Genomic DNA, 20938 nt, shown 5'->3' with positions numbered 1-20938 from the left:
AGACGAGTGGTCTCTGTATCCGTGGATACATACAATTACGTCAGCAGAAATTAACGCCGATGGGTGCCTAAGAGGAAGGCATTTCTTTTCTCGCTTTGTATGCTGAGGAACTTTGAAAAAAAATACCACCAGAAGATTAAAACGATGTTTCCAACTGGCAAACGATGTTTCCAACTATATTTTTGGCAAACGACGTTAAACTACGTATTATTTGTTGCAATGTTCTTACATAGGAAAAATAACCTTCTTCAGTGTTGCTGCAACTAAAGCGTATAAATTCTGGCCTGTTTCACGTGTTCCATCGTCTCAGGAGAGTAAATAAGTGTTTTAAATACATTATCGACTGTTAACTTCAACATAAGGTATATTGCCAGGGTTTGAATTGAAGTTCATACTCAAGAACGAGAAGCTAGTTAACTTATCTCCTTCCCTGGATTTATTTTCCAGGCTTAGCATTTCTCGGTTAGTTCCCAACTGGGGAAGACTATTATGTTCTAACATTGTTCTTTTATTATCGCTCATCAATAATTTTCAGTTTTAGAACTTAATTTTAAGGTGGGGAGGTCATAATTGACCAACTAGCATGTCAAATCCTTGTCAATACAATGAAAAGCGTGGAACCAAATTCCATACAAATTTACTTCTATTTGATAGATCCCAACGACTAGACAATGCGGAAAAAGAAGTTTGTCAAGTTTCTTCTCCTCTATATTTTGCTTATTTCGAAGAATACCAAGTTCTCTACATAATTTATAGTTTAACTATACAGTAGAGTCCCAATGACTCAAGGTGGAAGGGACCGAGACTACCTCGAATCACGAAAAACTCTGACTATATGGAATAACCTAGTATGTGAAAAATAAATTATACAGTGTCTGAAGTGGGTGAGGGGAGACGAAAACGTAAGATAAACATGTGGGTGTATCTATCACGCGACTGAGCGTTATTGTAATCACTCTATTTAGGAAGCGGAATCGCGCTCGCTGCTCTTATACGAATGACCCAACACACTCAGTAATTTTCTTCCCTCAGATTATACGGAACATCGAATTATCGAGACAGTGCTGTATGATTCTCCATGGACGAAAATCCCTATGCGAGGGGCATAATGTGTGGTTGGCAACATTGGAGCGAAATTAAAAATGGAGAAGAAAAGGCAACTGCATTGTATGAAAATACAATGTACAAGAAGACTTTCAGAAAAAACAGGAGGAGGAAGACGCAATCCCGGTCTCTTAGCGTAGGGACATGAAAAGACATCCTTCCAGATTGCTTTATAACAGAATTTGTGCACGTATTTCTCCTAATTACAGGATTAATTATATCACGAATATTCAGAGCACGTATCGTGGAAGAGTTATTCTTATACGCAAACCGGATAATAAGATACTTGTGGAGAAACGCAAGACTAAGGCTCAAGAGTGGCAAAAATAATGTAGCCCTGACGCCAACTAGTAATTACTGTTGTGTACCAAATGGATAAACGATCAAGGTGCTGCTAGTTGGTTTTGTTGCAATATAAAACAAAAGCAGACCAGAACAAAAACGAACAATGGCGTTAGGCTTACGGGTTGTAGTTTTGTAAAGTTTTGTAGATATAAATAGACACACAATTGATGTCTTAAATGTTTACTCTCTTCAGAAAAATAAAAGAGGAGTTTTGAGATTTTGCAAGAATACTTTGAGTTTTTTTAAAAATTACAAAATTGAAATACCACAGTCATGTTGCATTTCAAATTAAAGCTAATTAAAAGCAGAAGAGAATGACACCAATTTGAGCTCTCTAAGCCAAATACTCGATTTTTTTGATTTGCAGCTATTTAAAGATTTCAAATGTCAATTTTTTGCGATTCTTGCTTTTTGAAAGTCAAAAACTCAAAAAATAAAAGCCAAAAAATCTGAAATTTTGTATATTTTGTCATCCTGAAGGTACAGTGGATAAAATCTTTACAATCTCAATCCTAAAGGTTCAAAAAAAAAATTATGGTTGATTTGACACGGAATGATCCTAATTACGACACTCTTACAATCAAGGTAAGGATAGCCAAGACATCTTTTGTTGTTGATTTGGTGTTTTAAGTCCACTTTATGCACAGTAAGACTAATCGGGACTGGACCTACAGTTTAAAGTGGGATCCGAACCACTTGCGCCTCCACCGGGTATCGAACCCGGGACCCCTTGATTACAAGGCGACGACGCTACCACCAAGACATCTGGATATAGCATTTTCAAACATAAGCTTTGTAACCAAAAGATAATCCAATATCTCGAATCAATCTAGTATCCGAGAACATCGATTTCCATATTTCCCCTTGAGTTACCAAATGCCAAACTAGCGAGTCTACGGACTACAGAGCCAAACAGGGAAGGCCATAGGTTTTGTATGGAGTGTCGTCTGCAATTTTCTGGGAACAATGAGCCGTGATTGGATGTTCTAGGCGGTGCAACTCGCGTTCCAGCTTAAAATACAGAACAACCAGGTACTTTAGAAAAGCAAACGCACTCACAACAAAAGGCTCATCGCACTACAATTGGGATTGGAAAATAGCAGAATGACCTCACTCGGCGATTCTGGTTGTCCCTGATGAGGTTGTCTGCTAAACTACTTTGCAGACCATATCGTGTAAGCTATGGAAGTGCCAATCCGTGTGTACTTCTATCAAATCTGAGCGTGTCGCAGGAAAGAGGAAGGGTTTGAATTTAATTTTTGTTGTAAGTCCACTTTATGTATAGATAGGCTAATCGTGACTGGACCTACAGTTTAAAGTGGAATCCGAACCACTGTGCAATGTGCCTCCACCAAGGAATGGCTTGAGACGCTTTAGGAATTTATCACATGCTTAGTTACCAAGTGCTTGAATTATTTTCCAGGGGTTCCAATCTCATCCGATCCAATTCAGTACGGTTCTCCGTAAGTTCTTTCAACATTCACGTGGCACACTGCACAAAATGAGTTGTAGCCCTTTTCAATAGCTTACTGATTTAATTAACGTCGCTTATCATTACCATTCGGTTATTCGCGATGAGGAGATGAGAGGACGAGGAAAGATAAGCAAAAAGAAGACGATTGGAAGTGTCCATGGCCTTCATTGAAGGTTCGCCAGCCCAGCATTAGCTTGGATTGAATTAATGGCATCACGGAAAAAGCTTAAAAAAGCCGAAGTTTGTTTTAAGTTCATATTATGCTCAGACAGGCTAATTAGGCTGAACCTACTATTTAAACTGCGATCAAAAGCACCGTGCAATGTGCCTCCGCCGAAGATCTAACCCGAGACCCATTGATTGCAATGCAGCAGCGTCATCACTACGGCCTCGGGGATGTCCGTGGAAAATCTTCAGGCAGAATGACCAACCGTGAGATTTCAACCTACAACTTTTCAACAGTAATGCGATGGCAGGTATTAGGTGTAAAAACTATCTAGCTATGTTCTTAAAACGAGCATGCATGAAGAAATCCCTATGAGAGGCTAGAAAAAACAATTAAAAACTGAAGATGGCTAATAAAACTTTTCATACATGGGTTAAATGTTGACGCTGTAAATGGACCTCCCGCAGAAGCACTGAAGGAGGAGAAAAACAACAGCTGAACAAGGCTATTGACAGGATAAAATAAAAACAAAAACTTGATTGTCCTGGTCTTTTCTGGGCTTATGTAGCCTCCAACATCTTGTAGATTCCGGCAGAGTATTCTTTACGATAATGTATGATTATAGTGTAGTATGGTCAACTTTACACACCTGATCTTCATAGAAGTTCATTCTCTTTGTGTTCTTATGAAGAATACCGAAATCATTTCATGGAGAAAAATGTATTATGCGCACAGACATACACACGGTCGTGTCAACCACTTTTATAATCAATATTTTTTTACAATGAGGGGCACTGCTTGAATTTTGAAATTGTTGTTCCTGCAACGAACCTGTAACATACTTGTATTTAATTATCAATCCCTTTCACTGCGGCGATTGGGTTACAGAACTGGGGGGGAGGACATTTTACTTTAATTCGGACAATAAAGTTTAGGATAGTGCGGTAGCAAAAGTGCCAAAAAGTGGGGGGGGGGGGCACTGACCCCATGCCACCCTAATCGCCGGCACTGATCCCTTTTAACAATTATTTCAGTAAAGTGAAATTATAAGTATGATCTCTCCCGATATACCTACAGTTTCCAGAATGGGCGTGAACTTCCTCTTCCTCTTCTCTCAATTAAACCAATGAGATATAAAAAATGGTTTTGTAAGAAACATTTTGACAGTGCATAACTAAGTACAAACCATTAAATTTTCAACCCATTTTATTTAGTAGTATGCACTATTTCGAGAAAAGACGGTCACACCTACAGACAAGCACGTAAACCTACAACAAAGACGAACGGCCTAATCCGTGTACAGTAAAGCGGTCGCCTGCGAATGGTACCCACGTTACAAATCCAAATGAACCATGAAACCCGCTCCTGTGCGGACTTGACTCGCTGCTCCCGCCCGCAGCTGCGATGCACGTGGATCCCGCCCAGCAAGCAACGACGACGCTAGCCGAGTTTTATCCAAGCTGCGCTGGCGCATGGAGAGCTGAGTCCCGAGACAAGCCGCGGCGATTGAACGGATCTCGGATTGAGTCATGCCCGCCCACGCAGATCTCTAGTATACAGTATATAGTATATTTGTCATGGGATAATGTATACCTACTTTTGGGTAACTCTGTATTATAAATAAGAACTCTCGTTCCAATAATACTCTTCGATTATAGCCAGGCTATAACGCTATACTTCAGTCGCCTCAGTGCCAAGCGTGTTGAGTGCGGGACTCACGATCTCGAAACTCCCAGGTCCCTGCTGAGAATGGGTGTTTCATGTAATCATCATTGACTCTAATCATTGTTAGCCTAAAAGTAGAAAACGACGTAAATTAACAAGAAATATAATAACAAATACATAATATGCTGCAGGAGAAATTTTGTCACATTAAGGGGTACCGAACTTTGGACTGGTCCATAAGCAAAGCAGAGTATAGCGGTAGAGAAGGGGAGACAGCGAGTGGGCAGTGTAAAACAGTGCGCGCTGCTGGAAACTACTGTTAGATGCAGTCGCGTTGTCCCCTCCATGTAACCCCTTTCTACTCGCTCGTTAATTGGTCGAGCCATCTCGAGACCTACTTGCGCAGAGGACTCGCTTTCGTTCGCTTGCTCCACAGACTCGTGGGGCCGAGGATATATTACGAGGAAAATCCTTTGCACTCGCTACTGAGGGAGGTTCTAACAGGGTGAATTTTCTACCAGTATAAAAGTTTTGTTCGATGAACAAAACAGTTTGCTACGTTTGTGAGTTTCTCGTTAAGATTAGTACGAAATCGTTCGAAATACTACAAGTGAAAACAGCTTAGATTGTCAGGTTATTTTTATCAATCTTTCCGTGAACGAAAAATGAACCTTGCTTCAAAGAACCTGTCAATCAATAAATATACCTACCAGCTGCTCTTGCAAAATTAGAAGTAGGCGAAAAATTATTAACCGAAATTGTGGAAGCAGAAAGTGTTACTGAAATGTTATTTTCCCCATTACTTTTGACAACCAATCATAGTCATGTCAGTTCAAGTCCAGGGTTAATTTTTCTTTTCCATCTTCGGAATTTTCTCAGATCATTAATAACGTCGAACATGCCGAAATCAGTAGAAAAACAAGCAATCAGTTATCTTTACCGTCTGTCTGAAATTAGACATATATTTCTGAATAAGCAATTTCTGTTTAACTTTCGTGATTTATATTTCTAATAGAGTGATTAATGAAATTCTTGTACAAAACATCGACGTTAGTTGTCCTACAAAAAAAACTTAATGCAACCAAATTTTACGATTATCACCAACATTTATTTCTTTCTGCCGCAAAATGTACTATTAAGGATTTTACAAAAGTTATAATGGTTGTCCCCTGAAGTGGAAATACCTCTGTTCAAAAGTTATGTATTCATGTATGCAAAAGCAAAAATGAGAAAATTTAAGATGGTGAATGAGTGTTCGAAATTAGCGGTCGCAAGTTGCAAAATGCTACAGTTAATTTTTAGTTTGGATCCTAACAATATATCGAATCGCCATTTTTGGTGTTGGTGTTTATGTTTTAAAAGTCCACTTTATACACAGTAAGGCTAATTGGGACTGGACCTACAGTTTAACGTGGGATCCGAACCACTATGTGTCTCCACCGGGAATCGAACCCGGGACCCCTTGATTACAAGGCGACGACGCTACCACTGCGCCATCGGGGAGGTTCGCCATTTTTGGCGACTATGCAATTCTCATCTTTATAAATAGAGCGGAATTGTGGACATTATCTTGACTTTTTTTAAATGTATTTATTTAAGTTTATTCTACTTCGCTTTTCTGCGACTTTTGTCTAATCTCGAAGATCAGGATGGGTGATTATATGATGAAGGGGCACTCACAAAGAACACCCATAAACAGGTCGGATTCGAACACGAGATCCTTGGCGCCGTAGCTGTGATAGTCACTCCGCTACGGAGGTCGACTTAACTAATTTTAATTCAAATGCATGAACTCTTTGATATTTTCAAATTATTAAACAATGGGTAATTTACATACATTTCTTTGACAAAATCAATTTGATACTGTATTAGCTTCATCGTGACTACGAGTGCAAATTGGCACTTTATGAAATTCGACTAACTAAGAACAACCACAAAGGATGCCCTAGCGTGGATTCATATCTAAGACCTCTTATTCTGCACACTAATCAAATTCTATTCATCACAGCGGAAAACCATGAAGTACACCGTATCGACAGGTTTTCGACAAAAATGTTTCATTTTACAAGGAACGCATTAGTGCAAAAATAAATCAATCTTTTAAACAAATTTAGATTGTACTAATTATTGTCCTTATTGTGCACTGTTTTAAAATGTGCAGAATTCTAGGTTTCTTGTATACACCAGTTATGACAATTTACGTTTTGTTTTTGAATCGCATTTGGCTGTGGTTAGCTCTGGTGCCTACGTATATGTATTAGTCTCCAAACAGCGACTAAGTATCCAAGTCTAGTCTCGAACCCTGCTGTGAATTAAACTGACGGAGTCTCTGGTGGCGTGATCCTATTTCCATTGCTTACTGTTGCTTTCAGAGTATTGTCCCAGAGGAAAATATCAGTGGTAATCATGAATCTGTGTTGCGCAGTTGTATACATACAGGATACTATGTTTGTATAATACCTCAACGAGGAAAATGTTACTAAGAAAGTTATTAGTTTGATAATGTATTCAAGGCGTACATATTTGTCGATAATGTACAGTGATGCCCTGTATATATGTCCCCACACCCATATCTCAATTTAATATTAATAGCTTAGTTTTAAGAATGAAAGTAAGTATATTGATTAAATAGAAAACTGACCGCAAAATATGTATAATATGTATCTTATTTAATTATTTGAATAATTGTTCATTATCTCATTTACTAAAGCACGTTCAATAGTTGACTTACAACCTCGCCGTTGGTGGTTCTAAAGACATCGTGTATGTGCTTTCATCAATTTCAAATAATGATCATTCATCCACGTCGTCGAGAGTGACCTAAAGAAGCAAAAAGAGTGACGTCAAAATTTCCACAAGTAAGCAAACATTTATTAACAATAAAAACATTCGAGTTATTTCAGTTCTGTGACATAGTCAATTACTCTTGCAGTTTTATTGAGTGTTTTCTATAATAATAATAAACATTAATTTTAAGCTACTCTTCCTAGAATACAAGAAACTATTCTGGGTTTTGTTAATTGATGTTAATGTTCTTCGTATAATGAAATATTATTAATAACAAGACATTAAATTTAAAAGAACAAATATTATCAGTAATTACAATTTTTATATCAATTTGTAGAATACCCCTAGTCCAACCAATTTATATATCTTTATAAGGTCTTAAGTTAATTTTAAACTAATTGGAAAGTAAAATCTTTTACAAGGGGAAACCGAGGGTGACATTAATCTGTCGATTTTAGTCAACAATTAATATGGAAATATTAGGTATACATGGACAATAGTCACTGGATATTAAATGCACATATCCTAATTGATTCGTGTTGGATAAATGATTGCAACAGGCAAACAAGGGAATAATTATCAAACAAAAAAACGAAATAAAATAAAATTTGATAAAATAATTTTGGCATAAACTTTTATGAAAGCTCATGATAAGAATTGATAACTTATTCAACGAAAAATGGATAATACTCCAAGATTAGATGAGAAATTACTAAAAATGTTGACTAAATGCACGAAAGAGACTAATCAGAAACCAATGAAATGCCCGCAGAAGAATATTGTTTGCAGAACTTAATATTGAATAAAAAAAATATTAAAAAGTTTAAGACAAATCGGACATCGTGCATTGGTTCAATTTTTTAAAAAAACTAATTGAATGAGGTAGATCGATCGAAACTAATAAATTAGCTGGTCTAATATCAAGTTTCGGTGAGATTAGTTAATTATTGTGTGTTCTAAAAAATATATATTATAAGAACTCTCCGTAATGTTTACTGCGGAAATTCAATCTTACCAGTACCAAATAAAGCTTTACCTTATATTCTTCAAGTAAAATTAATCGCCTAACAGCGTAACCAGGTACGGATTTTCTTACAACCCACCCCGGTTTTAACAGCATTTCGATAGGACCAACGTGTAAATATTCCTCGCCGTCCATTCCAACATGGGCTTTCTGCGTGTACTGATTCCGAAACAACCCTTTGACACGTTCGGTTTTGTTGATTTATGCAAATGAAACCATTAACACGCTCGTGGTGGCCGTCCCAACTTGAAAGCATCCGTTCATGTCACGTAACAAAGAGAGGGCCGCCAGAAACACAGATAGCTCTCCGAACGACTTCCGACAGGCGTTTAACTAACGCCCCTGGGAGTCGTTAGGCAGAGCAAAGATACTTTCGCACGCCCGTTTGCTCAGAGGAAGGGACGAAATCTATTTCCGGTGGTGGAATTTTCAGAGCGGGAGACCAAGTAAGACAATGCCGTCAGGCCTAGGAAACGCGTAACGGCACACGATGGAGTTGACCAGTGGATGGACAAATTGCAATTGCGCCTTGCGGTGCGTGACCACCATTTACCATAACCAGTATGTAAAAAAAGTATGGCTGAGACGATACCATTTTGAACCGATGCCGATACTCTCACCGATTCCACCGATACGATACTTGAAAATTGTAAAAATTAAAAATTGTTCAAAATATTGATAATAATTATTATTAGTGCTTAAGTATTCCACTCTATGTCTTGCTTTACAATAGTCACGAATTACATCAGAATATTCAACTACTCGTACATTTTACGTTACCACAAAATTAATTGTTTTCACATAAAATTGGCGCAAAGTAAAAGGAAATTTTGATTTTGCATAACTTTCAGGATAATTCGACTTCGCGAGAGAGAGTCGTGCAGCATATTTGAGGACCCCGTGAAAAACCAAAATGCCGGAAAAGCGTCGTCCGGTATCTGTAAATCGGTAAATAAATTCCAACCGATACTTTCAGATAGCGATATCCCTGGTATCGGCCGATATCGATACATCGGTATCGGCTCACCCCTAAAAAGAAGCCCTAGTGTTTTTAACTCATCGGAGTTCAGTTTGGCCATCCCACATAGCCAATGTCAGACTGCCGGGAGGCAGACTCGGGTTCGATCCCGGAGGTGGGTGATCTCATGTAGGAAATTCTCACGTTAATGTCCGTCCATAAAGCGGTTCTACCTGGGAGCAACTTTGGTGAGGGTGGGGGTAAAGGTAGCTGGAGAGTGATGCTGAACACGTATCCTCCACTATGGCTAAGATCAACACCCTACCTCCACAATACCTACGTGCCTTCATGCGTCGATACCCAGTGGAGGAAGAAGTGGTTCGGATTCCAATTTAAACTATAGATCCAGTTTCGATTAGCCTTCGTGTGCATAAAGTGGATTTAAAACCAAACTCAAACAAGCAATGAACCGGGGTTAGCATTACCTTTTTACATCGCCATAGAGTAACCATTATTTCTTCTTACTCCTCTATATTCTCAGTGGAGTTTAAAGTTTGTCACATCTCAAGAGAACATATTTTGGGCTTCTCATTTCAGCTGGAGTAAGGCTGTGAGTGGACGAGTTAAACTTTTGCATCCTCGTGCGTTCAAATGACAAAGCCAGGTGACTTGCTCTGTAAAATTTGTACTTTACGTCATTTTTGTGCCAATTTAGACTAATCGCGATGACAAAGATGATTCGATGAAATTGATGAAGGGACAGTTGCAAAGGATCGGATCACCCATTCCAGGGCTGGGACTAAACCCGGAACCTTCAATGGCGAGATTGTGAGTCGGCCGCTCACTGTGCCCGACCACCGGGGAGGCTGGCTTTCTTTGTGACGAGGTTCGCTTTCGTTCAGGTTCCTACATTACACTGCAAACTGTTGTAATAGTGTGGAAGGATCAGAATCATTTATTTATTTAAAGACATGACACTACAGACAAATGCCCATTTACATACAGTGTCTTGAATTATCACATTGTTTGTTGCACAGAATATGCAATCAATAGAATCGGTAAGGTACAATAATATGATAATATGCGTTAAAGTAATATACAAATTAATATGAAGAAGTAATATGAAAAAGGAATAGAAAGTAGCAACCTGTCAAGTGAGGTTAGATCTTACACAGAATATGACAAGAATAGTAACAGAGGAAAAAAACAACGAAAGAAGAAACATATGAGCCACGTATTGCATATAAATGATGAGGTATAGAAATAATGATAGTAACTAGCAAAAAGTTCAATTTCAGTTTTCAACTGTCGTAAGGTTTGTAAGATGTCCACCTTATCATATGATTTTGCAATTTCGTTATACATCCTACACATTTTCTGAGTAGGTGCCGCATTGGCTGACTTTGATATAGCTCTCGGCACTTGAAACAGCTCTCTCCGCGGTTTTACCTTACTATATGGTATATAAAAACGGATTTCTGAGAGCAGTTGAGAGGAGGCTAATGAGTTGTTTAGAAGTTTGTGTAAAAATAGTAACTGATGTATATTTTTTTTATCGTATAGGGATTGTACGTGGAAGTGTTTTTTAGGGTGTCATAAGGAGTATACGTACTTGGGGTAAACGCCACCTTTTTTCAGTTTTAGGAATCGAAGGAACTTGTTTTGTACATTCTCGATTATGTAGGTTTCATTTAGGTTTTGTGGGGATCAGACGATAGACGCGTATCCCAATTTAGGCCTTACGTAGGTATTGTACAGCATTTGGAATGTTTCTGTCTTCTTGAAGTCGTTTCCCATTCTCATTATAAACCCAAGGCTCTGTACCCTTCTGCCACAATGCGGTCGACATGCCATCGAAAACTGTCATTTTCTTCGAACTGTACACCTAGATCTTTATAGCTTGAGACTCTGTCTAATGTGTGGTCACTGATTGTGTAAGTGTGCATATAGGGTTTCTTTTTTCGAGTGAAAGTCATAATTTTAGTACATTTGCTCCAATTGAGTTTTAGTTTGTTTTGAGTGCAGCATTCTACGAGGTTTCCAATGTCATTTTGCAGTTCCAAGGCATCGTTATCGTTCGTTATAGACTTAAATATTTTCAAGTCGTCTGCGTACAGGAGTTTTTGGGAATGCAATAAGCATTCTAGAAGATCGTTAACAATCACAAGAAATAGCAGTGGTCCGAGGTTCGATCCTTGAGGGACACTTGAGGTGGTCTGAAATACAGTAGATACGCTATTATCATATTATCATATCTCGTAATATACTGTTTCCGGTCTTTAAGGTAGGAGGAGATAAGTTTTAAAACACTGACCGAGAGGTTAAGATGGTGAAGCTTTTGGAGAAGTGTATCATGATCAACAAATCGAACGCCTTTGAAAAATCAGTATAAATTACATCGACTTGCCCTTTCTTGTTTAGCATCAAGGTTATAAAGTGGGAGATTTCTAATAAATATGCTACAATGGATCGTTTAGGTATGAATCCATGCTGATGAAGGGACAGTATCGGATGAAGATGCCTGGGAATGTATTTACATAAGATTTGTTCGAAGAGTTTGGCGGGAGTTGATGAGAGCGACTGGTCTATAGTTGTTGATATCAGCATTGTCGGAAGTCATTGGGACGGGACACACCTCAGAAAGTTTCCACATTTCCGGAAACACGCAGGTGGAGAGTGAAAGGTTGAATAAGATGTGTAACGGGTATTTAAGTCTTTTCGAGCATCCTTTTATCACGTACAGGGCTTACATGTCTGGACCCACAGATCTTTTCTGTTTCAGTGATTTTATTGCATCTTCCACGTCAGTAAGGGGAATTTCACCAATATGGAGCATGCCCAATAGTTCGTTAGTGTTATCCGAGGGGAATGTTGTTTCGTAGCTTGATTTGTTATCGCTATAGACCGACTTGAAGTGACTACCAAATGCATCCGCAATACCTTTACCGCTTCATAGAGATGTATTTTGGTAGGTGGTGGGGTGGGTTGGTGTTTTCTTTCTTTTGTTTCTTTACGAAGGACTAAAGTCTTTTGGGATCGCATTGTATACCTAATTCACAATTTAGCAAATATTTATCGTACGCCTTGGAGATGTGTCTTTTAACATTCTTCCACAACTCCTTAAATTTATCTTCATGAAAGGCAGCGTCTCCAATCTGTCTTTTCCATTTTCGGTGATGCAAAGCTTTAAGAGCTATATCCTTTTTTATTTCGCAGATGAACCAGCATGAATATAGTTGCGACTTGAGGTTCGTGTAGGGGACGCATTTATCACATACGGAATTTAAAATATCATAGAATTTACGGACCGCATCATTTATATTTTTATAATTTTTCAATACACGCCAGCTTACTACTTCAAATTCTTGGAAGAATTTTAAAAATCAGCTTTTTGGAAATAATATCGTATTTTTCTTGCTTCGGGTTTGATTTTGCGTGGTTGCGGTGAGAAACACATAGCGTTAGTGCCGTGGTACTTCAGGTACTATCGGCAGCTCATTCATTTCAACACATACGTACATACGAACTTCAAATTGTTTATGATTATGACTAAATCTAAAGTTTTGCCATAAGAGTTCAAAACAATATTTTAATGAATGAAATTCGAGGAAATTTTGCAAGCGTAGACACGGATTTCAGGAATTTAGTAAATCTGAATCTGAGCCGACGATTTCTGGAATGTTAAAGTCGCCTGTTAGAAGTAATCAACACCCATTCGGACAATATGCAATTATGTGACTAAACAGTGTATCGTAAGTTTTAGGTGGGGAATCAGCCGGGATATACTAAACACACGTTCAAGTTAGTTTCGTCATTCATTTTAACCTTAACAATTAAGGGTCTTCGAGATTGCAGTCTATTTTGGAGGCTTGGTATTTCCGTTGAACAGCCAGCAGGACACCTTCGCCTTTGGTTTTCCCCCAGACGATCGCGTCACGGTCTGTCCTGAATACGACGTATCTGTCATCAAAGAGTGCTTCGTTAGCATGCGCAGACGTTAACAAAGTCTCGGAACATACCACCGCATTGTAATCATTGGATAACACACTTAGGTAAAACTGTTTTGCTTTCGTCCCGCCTACGTTCTGATATGTAATATTAAAGTGTTTGTTATTATGAGAGTCTAAATGAGCAAAGGTGTTTCGTTTTGGATTACAAATGTTATAGTATGTAGCGGTTTTTAAATATAGGATTTGAAAAAAACAACTGCCAGTCATTGTGTTGTCATTTTCAAATTTCATTTGTCCCATCACTCTTACAAATACACTTGTTAAAATTAACTGGAGAATTTAGATGAACTCAGATTAATTTATACAGGAAGGAAGGAATATTATTTAAAAATTGTAAAATAATAGCAAGAACAGCAGAAATGCTATCGCCATACCAACGGTGAGAGGAAGGAAGGATGATGTGTAATGGGTGCAGATCTCGTTCATAAGTGGTTTTCTTGGAAGGTTAGGAAATAGTAAGGATCATTTCAAGCATCCTATTCAACGCCGGCGTCAAGAACTTAGACTGTAGAGCCCTTTGAGAAGGCTGAAGTAGCTTCAAGATCATTCAAGGTGTAGAGAGGGTGCGTGATCTCCCATCACTTCGCTCTTTACCAATCAACGTGAGGTTATCTATAATTACGGATAAGGTGGCACCACAGCTAGAATTTTCACAACCACATAAAACTCTCAACGAAATCCTTGCTTCCTTACATTCGCCTCTCTCGTTGAAGGGAGGGGGGCTCTAAGAGATTGGTTCAGAAGCTGTAAGAACAATCAATCAATGCGTTTCGTCCCTTCTTTGTTGATTTTGGGTAGCGTGAACCAACAAACAGCTCATCTTCTTTTTTCTTTGTCCTTCAGATTGCGGCGAGGGCGTGGAGCGTAAGCATGGAGACGTTCGCCTGGCCAAGTGGCGCCATCTGTCAGATCATTCTGCTTGTTCTGTTTGCAGGTCTCACAAGGTAAGTCTGCCTTCCACTGGCTGTTCTCAACCATTAGATTTATCTGAAAGTGCCTGGAAAACCTGGTAAAGATATGTGTTGGTAAAATGAAGGGGATAACTGGAGCCTATATAACTGGAGGATGCTTCAGTATTTAGAAATTAAATTAAAATAAGTTAAATTTTAAAAATATATAAATGAAAACGAGATATAATCCGTTTTATGTAATAAATTGTACATTAAACTAAATTATAATTAGAAATAATATCACGAAAATTTCCCCCTAATACCCAAGATAACTTTGAGATGATTCTCTGAATGTTAGAGACAATGGTTCTGCATTAGCATGCAATGTTATTTGGACATTATCCATTGTCCAGTGCTTTTACCAGTACTTATTCTAACACTACGTTTCGAGAGAGCACCTCTTCTCTCGTCTTCAGGTGAACAAATTTCTTTTGAGAGATTGAAACTCCGACAGACCTGTGATTTTACCACAAATCCAGTGGGCTAAGAAAAATACATTTGTTCACCTGAAGACGAGAGAAGTGGTCTCTTGAAATGTAATGTCAGAATAAGTATAGGTAAAAGCACTGGACGATGGATAATGTCCAATTAACATTGCATGCTAATAAAGAAACATTGTCACTAGCAATCAGAGAATTATTAGGTTTTCACTGCAACCTTTAGTTTTTTTCGATCTTGCGTCTTAAGATTCAGCGTAGAATCCACTTAATTTAATATTATCAACCATCTGCTATCTTCTTCTTCTCCGGAACCTTTCCCCGTTAATAATTCCTCCCAGTGCATCTTTTAGCAGGTAGTTCCTTCTCAGACAGTGTCCCAGCCAATTTATTTCCCTTTTCTTGATTACTTCCAGCAGTGCTCTTCTTTTACCAACTCTTTCCAACACACTTTTACTTCTTCCTCACACGTTCCATTCTTAGCTGTAGGCACATTTCCAAACTTCTAGTCGCCTTCCCTCCTTTCAAAAACAATAAAATCAGGTGCTTGATGCATGTTGTTTTGAAACTTCACTTGATGAAATGGAAATCGGATGGAATGAATTAGAGATATTGTAGTTTAGTTTAAAAAATTACCGGTTTCCAAATACAGGGTCTGTCCAAAAAGTATCGGGACTACATTCAGGAAAAAAAATATTGCAGATATATGTAGAATGGATTAAAATTCTTCAAAATAAGATCCTTCTGCGTCAATACCGTTGCCAGCGCTCCTGCCACACTTGGTCCGTCCCCTGGACATCTGCAACCGGAATCTCCTTCAGGCACTGCGTCGAAGCTGCATGCACTCTTTCCACCATCCCATAATGATGTCCTTTCTGCTCCGTTTCCGCCGAGGGAAGAGAACGAAGTCGGGCTGGGACAGGTCTGGACTATAGGGAGGCTGAGGTAGCGTTACCACATTGTGCTTCGTCAGAAACTCCCTTACGCGTAGCAACGCATGACTCGGCGCATTGTCGTGGTGGAGAATCCAGGTATCGGTGATTTCCCTTCGGACACAACAGACCATTAACCTCAAACGCTCGAGCACTTCCACGTAAAACTGATCGTTTCCGCTATCATTCTAACATTAAGACGTCGATTAAAGTCCAAGAGTTCGTTCACTTTTGCCACATTTTCCTCATTTCGGCTTGTTAATGGACGTCCAGCATGTTGCTCGTCCTCCACGTTCCCCTTAATTCTTTAAACTTCTTGTGCCACTCGAAGGCTCGTGTTTTGGATATAGAATCCTCCCCGTAGGCTTCACGGATCATGGCAAGAGTCTCAGCACCGGATTTTTTGTTTTAACACAAAACTTGATCCCATGCCGCTGTTCAATCGTGCGCTGCATCTTGATTCCTGACGACACCACAAAACAACTGCTCACTCCGGCACGATCCACACTCTGCAAAGAGAAGGAGGATTGGATTGATTTGGTGTTTTAAGTCCACTTTATGCACAGTAAGGCGAATCGGGACTGGACCTAAAGTTTAAAGTGGGATCCGAACCACTATGTGCCTCCAGACAAGGAGGCAACTGAGCCGGGTCGCGTCGTATACCTGACATCCTCCACCAACGTCCCTGCCCATGGATACCACCCTTCACCCCTTCCCCTTGGCTAGAAACAATCAGTCCCGATACGTTTTGGACAGACCCTGTAGTCTTGTGGACTCAGTGTAAAAGGAATTATGACATTATTGTTGGTAAGTAAGATCTGGATATGAAAAACTGGCATTTGTGAATTCTTGATCATTCGCGATTCTGAAAAGAAATCTCAAAACTTGACACGTCCTTTCCCATTGCACTAATATTTATTGTTATTAATTACCTTTTCTCTTGTACAAATGTTTATTGTTCTTTAATCTTAATTTCTGTAATTTACCTATCACTGATATTGTCACGATAGGTACTGGCCTGTATATACTTATCTTGATAAGAGCTGAACAAATACAAAAAAATATTCAATAATGTGTAGAACGAAGAAAGATATTACCCAATACCCTGAGAGGCATCACGTGAATGCTTTCGAGTCTTCATGTGAACTTATTATTTGGTGTTTTAGTTAAACCGTGTTCTTGTGACTAAAAAGAACATGTCAAACTCGATAGCAGGGGGGCATATTTTTGTCAAGCTTATAGACAACAAACTGAGAGATTCAGCCTTTGTACACATGGCGGAATCAATCTGAGGGGGGGCTCATCATTTATACACTAGAATTCAAGAGTTTTGGGATTTTGACAGAAAAACACACTGTAAACAATAAAATCTGCAGACCGAATATATATATGTCTTTAGGGCATTTATATTTAACTATTCTGACTGCTAGTACTCTTCACTTCTCTCTTTACATTATTATCACGTGCCACAGAACAAATACAAAAAAATATTCAATAATGGGTAGAACTCGTGTTCTAAAGTAGGTTTCTACAGCATGAATAATTGAACGTTATAAAAATTACTCGGAATATTTCCAACAAATTGGCCTTGAACACACTGTGTTTGTTCAAAATGTCCAGTGGTGTGTTATAAGCACAAAATTTGCAGTTTCAGCAACTGTACAACACTTTCGGAAACATTTGGGAGCATTTTAAGTAAACGTTCTGACAAGAATTAATTCGTTGTGCATAAAGTGGACTTAAAACACCAACTCAACAAGAATTAATTCGTGTAAAGCACTTTTGAAAGTTTCATTACGAGTGCTTTTGTGTACTTCTCTAACATCTTTGGACATTTTCTGTGATTATTTTGGGGTAAAGTCCACCTTTGAAAGTGTCGATCTTTTTAGCAGTTAGTCACACATCATTTATACTAGTATTATAACCAGTGGTAACCTTTATTCCGAACATACTGTAAAGTACAAAGTAAACGACTCGAGTTTTTCTAAGAATAAAACTGTGACGGAAGTCGATGTGCTGATCATGCGCTATCCCAAAAAAAACACATCGACAGGCGTCATTCCACTGAGACCGTTCCAAGAAGCCGCTGAGAGAGTGCTTCGCGGGGAGGGAGAAGTGCATAAGCGGATGGTGGCATGGCAGCCGGCTCTAAGGTGGGTATCGTATGTCTCTAGCAGGTTCGTTCGACGAACTTCATTTCCGTTCAAATGGGCTGGAGGGAAGAAAAGGTTAAATGTCAGCTAGAGGTATTTCAAGAGAAAGTTCACGCACTAGAACTGTAACGAAAGGACGAGTGTGCAATTAGCGGGGCCCTTTCGTGACATGCCTGGTCGCCTGACGGGAATAAATACGAGCAGCTAACTCTGTCGGCGGAAGTTGTTCTCTCACTGCACGCGAGTACGATAAGATCGATACTGAACAATAACGGCATATTTCCAAGTAACTACTGTCAGGCGAAATTCGAGTAAACAATAAATAGCATACAAAAGTTTGACTGTAAGTTCACTTTGTAAACAGTAATTAGAACGAGGTCTATATACTACGAATCCGCACCATCAAACAAGGTGGTAATAGAATTATCCCGTAAACAGTATACTCTCAGAAATACAAGAACTATGAAAATGGAAAATACCGATATGCACGTTTGGCGCTGCGTCAAAAAAAAGTTTGGTAGTGCTGCGGCTAGGATAGCTAACAAAATATAACACATTCGTGTTTATAACTTTATAACATATTTTACGCAAAACAAAGAATTAACAATACATTACGTTCAATAGACTCTTGCACAGAAGGTTACTAACACATAACTTCATAATCATTATTCTAAGCCATTACACAGGACACATTAGAATCAGGAAAACCAAGCTCAAAAAAGAAATTCAAAACACACTTTCAAAAGTGAAGTTTTCAGGAAATGTTCACATCGAAAATTATAAATTTAAGATGAGTAAACAGTCTCAGTATGCTCTCGTACAGTACTTGCACTGAACTATAAAACAAACTAATAAACTTGTTTTTTTCAGGACTAATATTCAATTAGTGATTATTTTTCCTAGAAAAGGTAAATTTTTTCGGTAAAAGTTTGTTTTAGGTAGATTATATGTAAACTAATCAGTACTGGACCTACAGTTTAAAGGGAGGTCTGAAATACTATGTACCTCTTAGGGCATCGAATTGAGGACCCCCTTGATGACCAAGCAACAGCATTAACCCCTACGCTACTGTGGAAGTAAATGATTTTGCTGGATTGTGGCAATCATTTGTTTTTACAATGATTTGGTGCATGTAAATGTAACCACAATTTCCCAAAATTATCGGGTTTGTGAAATGAGTAATTGATTAATTCGGTAGTAATCGAGATCCTTGTTCTATCATATTTTAGGAGTACGTACACAGAAGCTGGGTGTGAATGAAAATGGCTTTGTTCTCGGTAAATCTTCTAATGCAAGAAAATTGTGGGAGAAGTGCTCAAAGTTGAAGAGAGGTAGAGAAAGAGAGAATTATCACTCTCCGTTTGATATTCCTTCGTAGTCGAAGTGTTATTGCTCCACCGAGATTAGTTTTAGTTTAGTAGATATATAAATGCTCTTTTTAGGAAATCATGGGCGTTTCTAACATTATTTAGGGTTATATTAAATGTAACTACTGTCCCCAGAAAATGTTCCCCTCCCCTGCTTACACTTTGTTTTGTCGTCACTGTGTTTTCGTACAGATCCACTACCCGATCTTGAGAACCTGTACATTAATGGGAAAGATTAAACTTTTTTATATCCATCAAGTACTGCTTTTGAAAAACATAGCAAATGTGATTATGCTGTTATTTTTCTTAATTCTGAATTTGAAGAATAATGCCTCGGAGAGAAGAGTGATATTAGGCCATGTTAATTGTTGGATGTGTTCTTGAATTGTTTTGAAGAAGTAATGTGGGCCAAAAGTGGGGCGCAGACTCTTAGGGTAATCAATATCAATTTTTAAGTTTCCAAATGGATTAAATTCCTTTCAGTCAATCAGGAAAATCAGATTTGAACATAAAAGAGAGAATAGTGATTCTCCGATGAGTGCGGTCACTTCCTGGTCTCCATGATCACGTAGTTATCACAACTAACTGATAATCTTGATTGTTAAGATTGAGTGATATCATCTACTTATAATATGAAACACATGATGCGTGAAAAACAAATTTGTTTAAACAAGCGTACCTATGTCAACAACTCATATGTTTTTATGCCATTTTTATTCGCTATTAAAACCACCACCTGAGTGCTAGCGTCGCTTCCAATATGGCCACTCTATGTAGGATACATCCTAGTTTACGTTCGGTTAGTAGTAGCAGCCGCCCACCCGTGGTGGAGTGGTTACCACATCGCGTTACGATGCCAGGGGTCCCGGGTTCGAATCCCGACCTTGGTATGGAGGTTGGTGAGTATCCATTCATCAATTTCATCATATCATCACTCATCCCCATCTTCGCAATTAACCAAAGGTGGCACAAAAGCGAAGTAAAAGAAATCAAAGCAAAAATTAGTAGTAGCGCGTGGTCATGGCTGTTGCGGAAGTTACCCGATATTTTTAAATATTGCGAAAACGATGTGAATACCGGAACTATAATGATGATGAAGCTGTGCTGAGAACGAAGCAGCTAATTATGATAGGCAAAATTAACACAGAAAACGAAGACGAAACTAATATATACGCACTGGTCCATCAAAGAACGATACCTTTCAATGAAAAAATGACATCGTACTGAATGAAACAGCAATATTAGAAGATGTCGAGTTTCTTTTTCTGGTTGATTTAAGATACTAATTCATTCTCAAACTATTTTCATCTTTGCACTTAATACTTGCGCCTGTTCCAAATTTCATACATAATACATTGCTTATCTGGGTGCAGTTGGCAAGACACTTCATGACTTTTCGAAAAAAAATGTTTTATTTATTTTAAGTAAAATTTGAAACTTTATTTTCATGGTAATATATAATCATGTTTCGAAAAATAAAGTGAGCAAACTCGTGCATTCTTCGTTATTTCCTTGCCGCATTTTAGCGTTTTTCTCCATGTCAGTCTTCTGGCAATCAATTATGTT

The 20938-nt window shown here is 38.5% G+C and overlaps 1 protein-coding gene and 1 long non-coding RNA gene across 2 annotated transcripts in view; one reads left to right on the top strand and one right to left on the bottom strand.

Moving 5' to 3' along the window:
* Positions 1 to 20938, bottom strand: part of LOC146003493 (uncharacterized) — a 319461-nt gene that overhangs the window by 198811 nt on the left and 99712 nt on the right. The gene's annotated exons all lie outside the window — the stretch shown is intronic.
* Positions 1 to 20938, top strand: part of LOC146003485 (glutamate-gated chloride channel-like) — a 126934-nt gene that overhangs the window by 30922 nt on the left and 75074 nt on the right. The window contains exon 2 of the mRNA XM_083141778.1: positions 14377 to 14477. Coding sequence (XP_082997904.1) covers positions 14404 to 14477 — 74 coding nt within the window. The 5' untranslated portion in view covers positions 14377 to 14403. The remainder of the gene's footprint in view (positions 1 to 14376; positions 14478 to 20938) is intronic.

The sequence above is a fragment of the Lepisma saccharinum genome, chromosome 1 (assembly GCF_977018435.1).
Source record: "Lepisma saccharinum chromosome 1, izLepSacc3.1, whole genome shotgun sequence".
Taxonomy (NCBI): Eukaryota; Metazoa; Arthropoda; class Insecta; order Zygentoma; family Lepismatidae; genus Lepisma; species Lepisma saccharinum.
The sequence above is the reverse complement of the archived record's forward strand: the minus strand, read 5'-3'. Positions and strand labels throughout refer to the sequence as shown.